The sequence below is a fragment of the Melanotaenia boesemani genome, chromosome 4, assembly GCF_017639745.1.
Source record: "Melanotaenia boesemani isolate fMelBoe1 chromosome 4, fMelBoe1.pri, whole genome shotgun sequence".
NCBI classification, from domain to species: Eukaryota; Metazoa; Chordata; class Actinopteri; order Atheriniformes; family Melanotaeniidae; genus Melanotaenia; species Melanotaenia boesemani.
In genome coordinates, this window is record NC_055685.1 from 20,859,365 (window position 1) to 20,874,099 (window position 14,735).

At 38.6% G+C, this 14,735-nt stretch overlaps 1 protein-coding gene across 1 annotated transcript in view; it reads left to right on the top strand.

Moving 5' to 3' along the window:
• The window catches only part of fhdc1 (FH2 domain containing 1), a 32,116-nt gene extending 18,850 nt beyond the window's left edge, over positions 1 to 13,266 (top strand). The window contains exons 3-12 of the mRNA XM_041983817.1: positions 326 to 387; positions 2,617 to 2,719; positions 2,852 to 2,937; positions 3,353 to 3,453; positions 4,461 to 4,531; positions 4,887 to 4,994; positions 5,426 to 5,496; positions 6,591 to 6,708; positions 6,878 to 7,042; positions 8,080 to 13,266. Coding sequence (XP_041839751.1) covers positions 326 to 387; positions 2,617 to 2,719; positions 2,852 to 2,937; positions 3,353 to 3,453; positions 4,461 to 4,531; positions 4,887 to 4,994; positions 5,426 to 5,496; positions 6,591 to 6,708; positions 6,878 to 7,042; positions 8,080 to 10,248 — 3,054 coding nt within the window. The 3' untranslated portion in view covers positions 10,249 to 13,266. The remainder of the gene's footprint in view (positions 1 to 325; positions 388 to 2,616; positions 2,720 to 2,851; positions 2,938 to 3,352; positions 3,454 to 4,460; positions 4,532 to 4,886; positions 4,995 to 5,425; positions 5,497 to 6,590; positions 6,709 to 6,877; positions 7,043 to 8,079) is intronic.
• The last annotated feature ends 1,469 nt before the right edge of the window (positions 13,267 to 14,735 follow it).

Consider the following 14,735-nt stretch of genomic DNA (forward strand, 5'->3'; position numbering starts at 1 on the left):
TCTAAATTGTGCTGAAGGATAATCAGAAATGTAAGAAACTGTAAAACTGAAAGCAGTGATCAAAGAGTTTGAGTTAATCTGATTACCTTAGTAAAACACTGTAACCTAAATGCAGCTGTCTATTAGCTGTTAGCATTTTTTGATGGTACTCATTAGAAAATGCATACGATGCACATAAATTTGTGAATGATAAAATGATTGCATGAAAATATGAATTGAATTCTGTGGTTTTCAAACAAACACACTTCTGCAACATCCACACTCGTCATAATTCATTTGAGCTACAGAGGGGTCTGACTGTCTTTTACCTTTTTCTTTTTTCCAGATCAGCATCCTTGACTCAAAGAGGGGTATGAATGTGGGTATTTTTCTCAAGCAATTTAAGAAGTAAGTCTTTCACCAAATGTAATCACAAATCCTTATAATGCATTGTGCTTGACTTGAGTGGCCATGATGAGATTGGTCGGTATCAATATAGACTTAGATTTAGACATAATTGGTATTCAGAGTGCACCAGTTACAAAATTATGATGCATGTGGTTCAGGACAGTATAAACATGAAAACTGATTAATAATAAAAAAACTGATTCTATGTGGGTCATACACAAGGAGATACAGATGCATAATATTTCAAATGTTTCAATAGGAATTATTGCAATAAAACTCACTGTCATTTAGCTTGAAACTAAAGAAAAAAAAGAAAAAGAATTCCCATGCTTCGTCATGGCTATTGTGTATTTTCAGATTAAACACATATAATCTGCTGCTATATCAAAAACATTTTCACTCAGTTTGTTTTAGTCCCTTACTAAAGAAAAAAAGTCATTATAGTTGACAGTAGTTTTGTTCTGAGTCTGTGTCTATTGTCTAAAGGGTGGTCTCTGATTTATAAATATTCATTTTTAAAGTTGTTCAACCAGATTTCGTGTTGTAAGTCATAGATTGTTGGTGCAAAATGTTATTGGTTTCCATGACAATCTATTTGCATGGCTCCCCATTGTATTTTAATGGCATTTGACTGAGTCCAGAGTCAGGACCAAGTAAGAGCAGTGACTTCATCTCAGTTCTTGTTTGCTTGTAGCTGCGGATTTTTATTTTTTATTGACCAGTATGTAACACTGCTCTGTCCAGTATATACACATTATGGTCCTTAAAGGAACATTTTGAAGTTTTGATATCACTATCCAGAATTCTGTAGATTTGGGTCAAAAGTGTACCATCAGCCTTTTTCTTTTATACTAATAACAAACTAGAACAAAACAAATAACAAAACTGCAGGTGTGGATTTTAGAGAATGTTCAGAGTGACAGCTGTTTACAGAGGTTTCCCTTACGTGATTAATACAGGGAAAGTCTCCTGGAAAAACTGGCATCAGCCATCATTGTTATGGGGATAAGCCACAGCTGTTAAATTAGCATAAAGTTTTACCAGAATCTGATTTTTTCTTTTCAGAAATTCAGTAAATGAACCATGAACATCTGTTCCAGATGTGTCCTTTCATTTATTTCTCACCTTGCAAAGAAGAAATATATTATATGAGGTCTATGATGATTTCAAATCCACAGTATGGTTCACAAAGCAAAAGATAAACAACACTATTGTAATGTTCGTGCTTTACTTTTTCCTCTGAGGCCAACGTCCTAAGAGGCGCCATGTGGCTAATTAGCATAAAAAACACATACAGGTCTTTATGATGTTGCACACCTTACCAAGCTTTCATTCTCTGGTTGTTTTTAACTCTATATCCACATGTATTCTGTGTATAACAACACGTAATGAACTGTCTGTGTTTCATCACAAAGCTAAGATAACTCACCTTCCGGGTCCTTCAATTTGCTACCATAATGAAGCAATCATCCTCCTTCCTTCTCCACCATGGCTTCCACGTAATCTTTCTTGTATGTTTGTGGTTAAGTTCATTGTTGAGCTGCTGCACTTCATCCAGCTTCTTAACTTCTGTAAGATACTGTTGATACAGTCTGGAGACCACTGATTTTTGTTCGGTGATTTTTTTTTTCTCATTTTCAGAATTGTTACAAACCTTTATCCCTCTTATTGGGTTAAATATTCAACAAACTGCAGCCTCAAGAGCTGCACCAATTTATATTTGATACATTCTCAGCTAAATATAAATGTATAACACCCTGTAGAAATACTGTATTGGACTACATATATTCATGTTGCATTGTAAAGTGTAAACGTACCACATGCCATCTTTAATGGTGTTGGTCTGTTTTTGTGGAAGTGTTGTACTTTGGGATTGTGTTGCAACTCTACAGAAACCAATATTATGAATTCATGAACAGGAGATGACAGAATGCATTTCATGTATAGTTATAAGCTCTGCAGCACTCATAGAAAAAAAGACTGGTATATATCTATGGTTGAGTTTGTATTTACAACGTCATACAGGGTGAATGCTGGACAAATGCTGGAGAGGAATCAATTGTCAGGAGAGAATAATCACCCATTTTGCCTGTTAATGATGCCAAACCAGACAGAAATGACTATCTCAGGAACAGTTTGAATTGGGGCCTTCAAAAGCCATTGTAGGCATTCATGAAGAGCACCTGTGCTATTAACTATTTAACTTAACTGAAATAAGTTGTCTTTCAGGTCCAACCACTCCATTGTTGAAGACATACGAAGAGGGGAGGGAAAGATTTATGGAGCAGAGCTGCTCAAAGACCTGGTGAAGCTCCTGCCTGATGCAGAGGAGGTCTGTTTGTTTATCTGTCTGTTTGGTTTGTATGGAAGTATGAATAGCATAAAAGATTATCAAAGACAGTTTATATGGATTTAAAACTAAAGCATCTGCCAAGCTTCCTCTTTCTTTTTATTTTCTCTGCAGATCAAGAAGCTAAAGGCTTATAAAGGTGATCCAGACAAGCTGACACTGGTCGATTCCTTTATGCACCTCCTAATCCAGGTGCCACGGTAAGTTGATTTCAATGGTGATGAGCTGTATACAGTTAAGTTTTTATCAAAGGGGAATGTGAAGTCAGCAACGAGGGGAGGATAAAGGGTCCTCCATGGCATTTTTGGGCTATAGGGATTCAAAATTTTGTGGAAAATTCTAATTAACTTATATTTGTCATCTCAGCAGCAACATGCAGTAAGTGGGTATTTGTATAACTTGGAGGATCGCAGGAATTTTCATGGATGATAATGCTGATTGATTGGACAAAAGCACATCATGTGTCCACTAAAATACAACAAAAATTAGTCATTTATAGTACAACCTATAATTTGACTTTCCCCATCGGAAAAGAGCAGAACTTGCACCTTATTAAACAAGAGAATTGGCTCCATCTCGATCTCATATTTGAGCTCCCTCTGCTCCATCTGACAGGTTTGAGGTGCGGATCGAGGCCATGGTCCTCCGTGAGGAGTTCTTCCCTTGCTGTGCTTTGATGGGCCATGACATTGATATTGTCCGCATTGCTACTAAAGGTAATGACACACAGGCTGTGCTACCCACACCAACACACACATTCAGACAAGTGACCCAGAAATTTGAGCTGTTAGAGGTGGTGTCACACATGATACAGCCATGTGGGGACAGAATGGAAAAAAAGTCTGTCACGTTTGTGCTCTTTTGTCCTTTATACTATAAAACACACCTTGAACAGTTTCTGTTTATTTTCTTACCAAGATGTCGTCATTTGAAAGTTTTAAATATTCATAAAGTCGTAGACTTACCGGCCACACCAGCAGTTTTGTGAGCACTCTGGGTTTAGCTTAATGCTAATAACAGCGTTGCTTAACGTGCTAATTGTCCAGTTAGCACTCAACACATGCGACTGATGATGATACTGATGTTTGGGTGGAGTTATGAGTTTTTATCGGCCCCCAAAGGTGGTACACTTACTCCTATGTAGGACTCTCAAGTAAATGTGAAATTTTAAATAACAATTGTTCATATTTCAACTTAAACTAACTTGGTGGTAAACTGTTTGCGTGGCCAAAACGATGCTGGCATTTACAGTAAAATAACTTACAGGTGTTCTCTCTCAGAGTGCATACTTAAATACATAACTTCATTTATATTCTGGGAATTTATGATCTGACAAAGAGACAAATTTAGCTTATTTGTATGCCATCAGTGATCCACTGTGTCATTTTAGCTGAATCACATAGGCTTACTCTTTATGCTGTGTTGGATCTTTCTTAAAACCTTCCTCCACAGTACCTTGACCTTTTCACTGCATTGCAGGGCAATCAATTAAACAGTGCATGAGATGATTAACTGAAACATTTATGGCACACTTTAATTAAAACATCCCACATTTACCATCACTGTTAGTACTAAAAGAAGCAATGGTCAAAAAGAAAAATAAACTGTAAATAAATACTGATGAATGTTGCGGGGAGAGATTATTTCTGCTTAAATTTCTTATATGATAGTGTTAGAAAGTGAAATTGCGTTTATTTAATGGAGTTTATTTTGTTTCCTGTAGAGCTAATGAACTGTGAAGATCTTCATGCCATCCTTCATCTGGTGCTGCAGGCTGGAAACATCATGAATGCTGTAAGTGCTGTTAAACTTAAATGGTATCAGAACCACACTCTTATCTATCTGGAATAGATTATTAGACTGAGGTTACTTTGTGTTATTTCTGAAAAAAAATTATATTTTCCAACTTTACTAACTCTGTTGCCCTTCACTTTAAACCCATTCAGCTGTACCGAAATGAGTTTTGGAAGTTTATGAAAATGTTGACATTTTCATGCCAGTATTTGTGACGCTAACTAACTGAGGTCTACTGTGTGCACAGATAAACTATCAGACGAGAACAAGACAATAATGAATCTATTTTCAGTCTTATCCATGAACATCTTTCTGTGCTTCTATGAGATTAGCCACTCAAATATCTTGTTTACAGGGTGGTTACGCAGGAAATGCTGTGGGGTTTAAACTGTCATCTCTTCTGTCATTGGCGGATACCAAAGCCAACAAGCCAGGAATGAACCTGTTGCATTTTGTTGCCATGGTAAGCGAGGCTTTGTTTATTATTATTATTATTATTATTATTATTATTATTATTATTATTATTATTATTATTATTATTATTATTCAGTATTTTGAAACTGTTATTCAATACAATACTTTCAGCTTTTAGGAATGATAAAGCTTCCTATAAACACGAAGTTGTTCATGTATCCTCATTTCTACAGCTTAGCCAGATAAGAGCACAGTAATAAAATAAGGAACAGGGGACATTTTTTCTCAATCACAGACAACTCAAAGCCACGGTGTCTGAACACTGTAATTACAGTGAGACTGGTGTACAGTAGATGGTGACAGGAAACACTAAAGAGCCAATACTGGCTGGCAACACTTACATAACTGAACAAAAATGACTCAGGTACTTCAGCACAACCAATTATTTGGAGGTAAATTTTTAAATGTCTCTTGACGCAGGAGGCAAAGAAGAAAGACGAGAAGCTGCTCAAGTTTCCAGAGAAACTTCAGGATGTACAGAGTGCCGCCAGGTAAATAAAGCAAGAACCCCTCTTGCTCATTTTTATTTAATAAATATTTATATTTTTTCTATAATCAGATCACATGTATGTGCAACTGCATGGGGACAATGCATCAAACATTTTGTAAAAGTCTTGTCCCCCAGTGAAAGCTTCTGTACAGAGACTATGTGGAGTTAGCAGAGAATAAAAATGGAGGCTGTGAAAAGATGTTCTCTCAGTTTATAAACGGTATATGATTTGCAGTCTTAGCATTCAGGTTTGCAATTTATGTGTATGGGTTTTAATCTGTGCCCTCCTATGTAAACCATATGTACAGTGTCGTCAAATTTATAAAAATGACTTCTCTCTATTGGAGAGAAATGCAAATCCGTGCACACGATTTACAATTCAAAGAGAGCACAGATTATAAAACTGTGAATTGTAAAAGCAAGAGCAAAGTGTATAAACTGAGAGAAATGCTGGCACTATGTTGGGTCCATGATTTTCACCATCTACCAACTCAGATCTTTAGAAGGACATAAAGGGAAGAGACTAGTGAAAAATATTATAGAGAATTTAAAAACATGAGCCAGTCACTTACAGAGTGACGGCCAACATGCTTATTAAAGGAGTAATATTTCTGCCACTGAGGCCATAATGACTCTTAAAATAATTAGGGGATTCCAGTGAAATGTATTGCATATAACCTTCCCCACCAACACACCCAAATGGTCCAAAGGTTTGTTACTATAAATTTGAATAAATGCTTTAGTGACCATGTAGGTGTTTAGTATTCATCAGTACAGCAAAGTCTGGCCTCATTAGCCCAGCTGACATCTAAGTGTAGTGATATGAGAGTCACTGCAGAGCTCAGTGTGACTCAGTCAGGCTCTGTCAACTTCACAAGGTTGTGCCTTTGTGGCGTCAATGCAATTGCTGCATCACAGAATCAAGATTACACCACCCTTCTCCCCTCAGGAGCATCTCATTGTGTCTTTTTTTTTAATACCTATCAGTGCAATCAGCAAAATACTAACAATTTGCAGTCAGCTATGTCCTTAGCTTGCAGTATGCTTTCCATGTATTACAAGTGTGTTCCTGATATTTCTGCTCTTTTCACACAGAATTTCAGTGGAAAACATTGAGCTGGAGTTTTCTTCCTTATATGTCCGAAGCAAATCCCTGGAGGAGAAAATTCAAGGAGACCAGGAGTTACTGCAGCAGCTGGAGCCCTTTCTGCAGGTGAAGCAGCAGCAGTTATGTAATATGTTATACATAGACACATACAGAAAGTTGGATCCAGGCCACTGTACATCTCTAAAGCTGCTGACTCAAGTGCTACAGAAAATGACAGCTTTATAAAGTGAACAGATGATAAGAAATTGTGCGTGTGTGTTTTCTTTTGCCTCAGAACTCAGCACAGACACTTCAGGACCTAAAGAGACGCAGACTGGATCTGCGTAAAGAGGGGAATGCTCTCATTGATTTCTTTTGTGAAGACAAGGACACCTTTAAACTGGATGAGTGTTTCCGCATCTTTCAAGACTTTTGCATCAAATTTAACAAAGCCGTCAAGGTTAGTTTCAGGGAAAAGATCATTTCGACTGGTAACTTTTAAGTTTTGAAAATCCTTCCAATGTATAATGTAATGTGTGTGGTGTTTTTTGTGGTCCAAAATCATTACAGTAAACAGACTTTCTGTAGGACTCACACTGGAGGCATTGTAGCTGTTACCAACAAACACTCTTAATTCTCTAGTTGCTTCACCCAAAGCATTTTCTTCACCTGGACATGATTTTGGATTTCTTGAAAAGTCTAGAGCAAAGTATTTAGACAGCTTTGCATAATCACCACATTTAACATCGTCAACATGAGTCCATATTAATTCTGGTCAAGGAAAGAAAACTCAAATAAATAAACAAATTGTTAATTTTCTCTGTTTCTCTTTGTTGTTCCTTTGTTTGTAAGAAGCCACCAGTCAGCAAGCTCATTACTTAGCATCAGTAATAGCTGGATGCTTAAAGGGCTGAATATGAGGCTGGTCCATATGCCCACATTTTCAAATACACTGGTTTCTTTTGCCTTAAACGGTGTGTGCACACACCTCTATGATCTGATCTTTCTTTTTTGAGCACAACACAGAATGGATTCCATTCGTTGTTTTATAAATGAGGCCCCAGATGTAAACAATGTGTTTTGCTTTGAATAATTCAAATAAGTGGGGTGAACAAAATCATCAATAATTGTCTTTTTCAAAAGCAAAGAAAGTTGTTCACACTGTGTTCCTCACATTAGTAACCATGACGTCCCTGTGTTTTAATCACATGGGAATACTAGCAGAGAAATTACTTCCATCCATCCATTTTCTTTACCGCTTGGTCCAAGTCAGGGTCGTAGGGAAACTGGAGCCCAGCCCAGCAATCAGCAGGGTACACCCTGGACAGGTCAACAGTCCATCACAGGGCCAACACACAGAGAAATAAACAACCATTCACTTATTTTGTTTCATTAATTATTTTATTTTTATTCTAAGTGGATCCCATCATGATATGTGTTCTTGTTCTTGATTTGTGACACCCCCTCTAAAATTCCTCACCTTTCTGTTCCTCTCAGGACAACACAGACCGTGAGCTGAAGGAAGCAGCTAGACAGCGGCGTCTAAGAGAACTGGAGGAAAAGCGTTTTGCGTGGTCAGGTGATGATCAGAACAGCGTTTTTGGTCGCAGCAGCAGCGAGAACGATGTGGAAATGCTTACCAAGGAAGGCCTTCTGGACTTCTTTCAGAAGAGGTCTCAAAGTCCACACAGCCCACTAGGACGCTCTGCGAGTGCCCGCCGCCACCGTCACACCATGACCTCCATAGCAGATCGTGAACTCCAGGGATACCTTGAGCTGTTTGGGAGCACAGGGAATCCCACTGACTATTCCAGGTTTAACAGCTTACCTCGCTCAGGTCGTCCTCACCAGCGGAGGACGACGCCGTGGATTTTAGGGCAGGACGACAGTCGTGAGCTTGGATGTGACAGACAGGTGACGTCTCCTCATGCAGAAACTGAACCTATCAGCCCACTGGCCAGGTTTTCCTCCTCTGGGCTAAATGATAATGAGGACCCATATAACAACAACAATAATTACTTATCTGTGTCAGAGAGCAGCGCTCTGCCTCGTTCTTTTTGCGTCTTTCAGAAGCCCTCCCATCTACCCAATCCATCAATTACCGGCCATATGAATGTCAATGTGGAGAAACATACATTAGTTCGAGGTCCTAAAGCTTTTGACCTACCTAGTCCAAACAATAACAGTAATCATTTGCACTTTGTCAACCACGGGGGTGTTTTGGTGACAGAGCTGGAAAAGGAACCACAGTTACCCAAGAATCTGGAGAGCCTCCCACATGAAAAAGATTTAGAAGAAAGAGCAGATCTAAAGGAGGGATGGGATGGTAAAGTAGATTCTGCCACACAGGCTGGGGTCTCTTCTGAGAGGGAGAAGGAGGAGGACTACAGCACAATGTCATCAACAACCTGTGATACACCCCTCCCTTTGGATACATCGGGATCCAATAAGAAACCAGTGTTTTACATACTCGATTACACAGAAACAGACTGCTCTGTCACTTTAGATTATTCAGAGGTTGAAAGCTCGTCTCTCAGAAAAGAAGGACTTCACTTTAGAAGCGACCACAGCAAACTTCAGGATAGCCAGCAAGATCCAAGCTCTTTGTCCTCTAATTTGCAGTCTATGTCACCCAACGAACAGTCTGTTTCAACCAATGAGCTCTCAACTCCAAAATCTGTGGATGCAGCATCCATGGCTCCATCTCCCACCACAGAAGAGTGGGACACAGAGAGCTGTGACACAGCTGAAGGAAAACAGGGCGTGGAGAAAGATGCACTGAGAAGCATAAAAAAGCCAGCACACACAAAAAGCAGCAAAGTAGCCAAGAGCAGCGGAGGTCGAGGAGTGCGAACTCTGACCAGCAGCGAGAGCCAGGGCATGCGGAAGGTTGTGCCCATCAGCAAAGTCACCAGGACAGGCAGCAAACGTGCAGAGAGACTTTTAGTACATGACAGTGGAGAGATCCGGCGACCCCTGCGTGATCAGAGCACCCCAGCGAGGGGCAGGAACGAGAAGACAGCAAGACCTCCACGGCACTCAAGTTTGCCTCCTGATGAGTCGAAAGTCCAGAAGGTGGGAGCTCCCACAGGTAGCATTTCTAGATGGACGCGTGATTCCATGCAGAGGAAAGCTTCCATTCACAAGCCGAGCGCCAAACCCCTGAGGAACATCCCCAAGGCAGCACCTGAGGAGAAGATGTGCCGTTCTACCATGAGAGCACTTGCCCAGGCCCAAGCACAGACTCAGGGTGGAGCTTCTTCTGAGAACAGCAGCTTGCACACACACAGTTTGAAAAACACTTCTGACGTCCCCAGCTTTGCCCGTAACACTGTAGCTTCGTCTTCCAGGACCAAGAAGGAACTGGGCCCCCCATCTGTTCCGTCCACCCCATCTCGCAGCCCGTCACTCCGTGGGCGTCAAAGTTCTACCAAGCAGAGTCGGGCATCACCCACAGTTCACACCAGTGAGGAGAAGCCACAAGGGACAACCCTACGACGGGTGCAAAGTGTGAAGGCAAGCAGTCGCAGCACCTATCGCAGTGAGACTCCTCCTCCAACCACAACACGGGACGACATTCGCAAGTCTAGCAGCTTTTCTGAAAAGTCTGTGCAACCCAGAGACTTATTGATGTCCAGCAGAACCATGAAACCAAGCTGGAAGTAAAACTACTGACTGCTGAAAGACAAGCAGAGACAGCTTTTTTTGTCTCGTGTAGAGTGATAATTCCTCTTATTGTCCTTCCACAATGCAGAGTAAACTTCTAAAAACATGCAAAACACATGAAACTGAAAACATATTAAGCTAACTCACCTTGTAAGGTTCCTCCAGTAGCAGACTCTTTTAGGTTTACAAATTGCTAAGAGCAAGATGCAATGAATTTCTCCACATTTCTGTTTTGTTCATACAAAAATCAGCTCTTCACAAGTTCCTTTTTTTTATTTTTAACTGAACTGACAAATGGCAAGTTGTTTTTACTGAAAATGCTCTTTGCCTGCTTAGCTGTCTGTGTACAGTACTGTATGAACTGTCTGTGATGATGTCACTGTCAAACACAACTCACAATGTAATGCTGCTAATTAGCTCTGACAATTTAAAAATAAGATTTCAGTGTCTTTCTTCATTCAGGGTTTCAACATGTTATTGCTGCTGTTACAACTTTTAGTTTTACTGCATCCTCCAGTAGACTAACACTGTTTGTTTGCCTTGTGGTTCATTTGCTTGGTACCTCCAAAAGATCATAGTGGCCTTGTACCAGTAAAAAAAACAAAAAACGGCTCATTTGGTTACGCATGGTGTAGACCAGATTTGATCAGTTTTTAATATAACTGCAAAGCCACTTCATCACAAGTCCCTGGTGTATCAATGTTACTACAATATATAGAGTCACAGATATTATGTCAGTGTATTCCAACTCTGGTATTTCTTGTACCTTGTTTATGTAATTGTAAGTAGATGTGTTAGAACTCCTCCATAATGTCATGGAGTCAGTGTGCACGTTAGAAATGTCTCCTGTTTAGACTAATATTCAAGAAACATAAAAGAAAAGCATCTAAAATATTGAAATGCTGCAGAAAATATCACCCATCACACAATAATTCTGGCAAACTGATCTAATTATATTACTTAATTTCTCTCAGGCTGCACTCCATTTGATTTTGTTCTGTGGCATAAATAGTCGTAAATGGTCATAATTTAGCTGAGATCCAGCTTTGTTTTTCTCATCTATTGCTGCACTGATATGAGCACAGAGCGAGTCGTCAAATTTCTGGAAAACAAATCCCTCAAAACCATTTAAGACAAATCAGATAGTTTTAAAATTCTTTGAAGAATTTGGGGAAAAAAAATCTTCAGAACTGTTGTATAAGAGCTTCTGGACAACTTTCTGTGCTTTTTAAAGAGAGTTTGTATTTTTCCGAAAAGCAGATCCTTAGTCTCTGTTGCTCAAATGTCACCACTTGCCTTTCAGACTGCACTATGCCATTGCACTGATGAAGACAACACTCACAATGGTGCATTACCTTAAAGCTTAATGTAGCCAACCAGTAGTTCACTAGTAGATCTTACTTGATTGTAATAAATAGAAACTTTTACTACTTTCCATCACATCAAATTATAACACTGACTACTAGTTAGTGAATCATTTTGTAGATAATTATATGTTGTGACTGTTGATATGTTTACATATCAAAATTTAAGGGTAAGAGAGAAGGCTAAGTAAGCAAAGATGTTATAAAATTATTTTTATCAGACAGTTTAGAGCCCCGGCCTGCAGGGTGTTAACATGCTGCGAGTGTTTTCCTGTTCCCTGTATTCAAATCAAGTTAATGACGTAAAAGGCCCGAGGTGGCATGCTCCTGTGTGTGTGGTCCCCACTGTTGACTGTAAAGAAAAGTAAAGCTACAATGGCCCAGATGTCCCCTTGGTCTTTGGTGCTGATCCAGATCACACCTGCTCAAATTTGGAAGAAGGGCACTATGTATATTTATATACTTTTCTATAATCTTTCCAAAATGTCGACATTGTAGACTATTTTTTTACATATTCATTAATTCAGAATCATGCGCTGAATAACATATCTTCAGTTAAGCTTGTAAAATCCTATGGAGATGTTTTAAAACATCCTGAAAATGAACAATAACAGGAACTGTTTAAATCGATCCTCACGTATAAAGAGAAAAAAGGCTACTCGAACCTGGGAAAAAAATTAACAGACTGTCAGTAGGATTGTGGGAAATTTTTCCCTTTAAGATTTAACAGTGAGATTCACCTGTAATTTAAATTTTGACTATCAAATGGTTAGAAAACATTTTTTTAAACAGTGAGCATCAGGTATTCTTGTCTCATACTGCTTGTTCTTCCAATAAAGTTTAACTGCAGTCTGAGCATCTTCCTTTGTGTCCCACAATGCCCCCTGCTGTCAACCTTTTAACAGTCTTAAACATCACAATGGGTGCCCTTTACATTACATCTCACTGGTTTACAGGAGTAGAACTGCTGTGGGATTTGCATACTTACTTGCCCTTTTCACAACTTCCTTGTTAGTGGAAGATTACCATAGCAACAGTGCAAACATCTTCTGCCAGTGAAAAGGCCATGTAAACCCAAAAGGTCAATGCACTCCACAAGCATTTCACACGCTGAAAGGCATTGTTTCATATGACTCTGTTAAACCTTTTGACAATATGTCAAATATACATTTTTAAAATTTTCTGTTTCATAATGGGCACATAAAAATGCTGAAGCTGTACAAGTAATCACTAATCGATTCATTACCCAAGGATGTGTTTTGTACTCTGGAGAGCAATTACTGGATGTTGTAAAGTTTTTTTTTACTCAGATATGATTCTCTCTAATGCAAGCTTTCTATGTCTTTCTATGGCAAATAGGTGCTCTATTACACTGCTTAGTCATTTAAAATCTGGAGTCCTGCAAAGAAAAATAATAATAAAAAAAAAGACTGATGACTAAACAAACAATCATCTCTGATCACTAGACTGCATGGCTGCAAACTGAAATGTGCTGTTGCAGTTTGTATCTCTGATGATGACAATGAAGAAATGAATAAAATCACATGTTGCTGTGGACTGAAAGCCTGTCTTTTGTTTCTTTCTACCTGGAGTCATGAGGTCCTAAATTTATTCTGCTGCTGAGAAGACTTGTGAATGTAGTGTTTTATCTGGCTTCACGTTGTGATTGTGTACACAATAAAAATTTTCCACTTGATTACATTTCAACTTGATCCTTTCAAAACAGTAATAAATTTATTCTTATTTAACCATTCTTTGAAAGAAAAATCATTTACATTTTGTCACTCTCCTTCATGACTAACTTTAACTTGAGTCTATGGACAGATGTCCTGAAATTTTTATGCTGGTATAATTCTGAATTCATTGATCCATAAGTGAAGACAGACTGTCCTGTCCCAGATGTAGTGTAACAGACTCAAACTGAAATACTACTCCTATCATATTTTATAGATGGTATAAAGGAGAATACTGAGTTTCCTAATGTTTAAACACCACTAAACACCTGTTTTCAATAGCTGTGTATTTTGTCCAGGTAATCTCCAACAAGCTTCAAGTTTTTATTTTATTTTATTTTATTTTATTTTATTTATTTAAATTTTTTTTTTAGGAGCACAAATATGTATCATATACACCATTGCTGTGCAGTATTCTGCTGGTGTACTCATGAATGTTAACATTACCCATTAAGAGGCCTTTAGCAGCTTAAAAGTTACTCTGGGTTCCTCTGCAGCCTCACAAAAATTTTCTTGCTAATAAAGGTCTTTTTTTGTTGACTGACCTCTTCTGTGGAGGGTAATTAAATTTTCATTTAATTAAATCCATTTCTACACAATCTGCCTGGCAGTGGACCAGCTCATTTCTCTCTTCCAGCCTTATAAACATAAAAAAAACTCTTTCTCTGTTCTTAGAAATACCTCCTTTGTTCATGCTGTAGCAAATTTTTAAAATATATTGTGATGATCATACCTCAATAGAGTCCTGTTCTTTAAATAAAATAGAGCACAAACTCACACTGGGCTAAGGACCCACTGACTGAATCACCTGACTCTCCCATATTAGATTTAACCAATAATAATCATTCTTCCAGGTAATGGAATTAGGTAGAGAATCTGATGATGTTTTAGGTCGTATTCATGGATAGCAGAAGTACTGCTGGTACAGTCCCTTTGGCCACCACTAGATGGTAGTGGAGTATCCTGTTATGGTGGACATCAGTTACTTCCACTTATTTCTCAGAAAATAGGCTAAAGTGCCACGTAGTAAACCAAATTAATTGAACCATATTACAAAATTATTTAGATTTTTTTGCTTGTTTTGTTGCTTAAAAATAGTCCAAATTTAGCTGTTACATTAACTTTCAGTAAATATGGAAGTTTCCGATGAAGTTCTATATTTTGCTACGCCATATTCCTTATCTAAACCCTGGAATACATGAAACTACACATCCTCTCTTTGCTTTTATTTTACTACGAAGAATCTATTTTAACAGCATGGTCTGGTATTGTACTGTATTCAGTGATTCGTATGGCTAATTAACACAGCAGGCCATTGACCAGCACGGGCTTGGCTCAGTACTGCTAGTACTCAGGATAAGGCAGCATACAGCACAAGAGGTCAAACAGC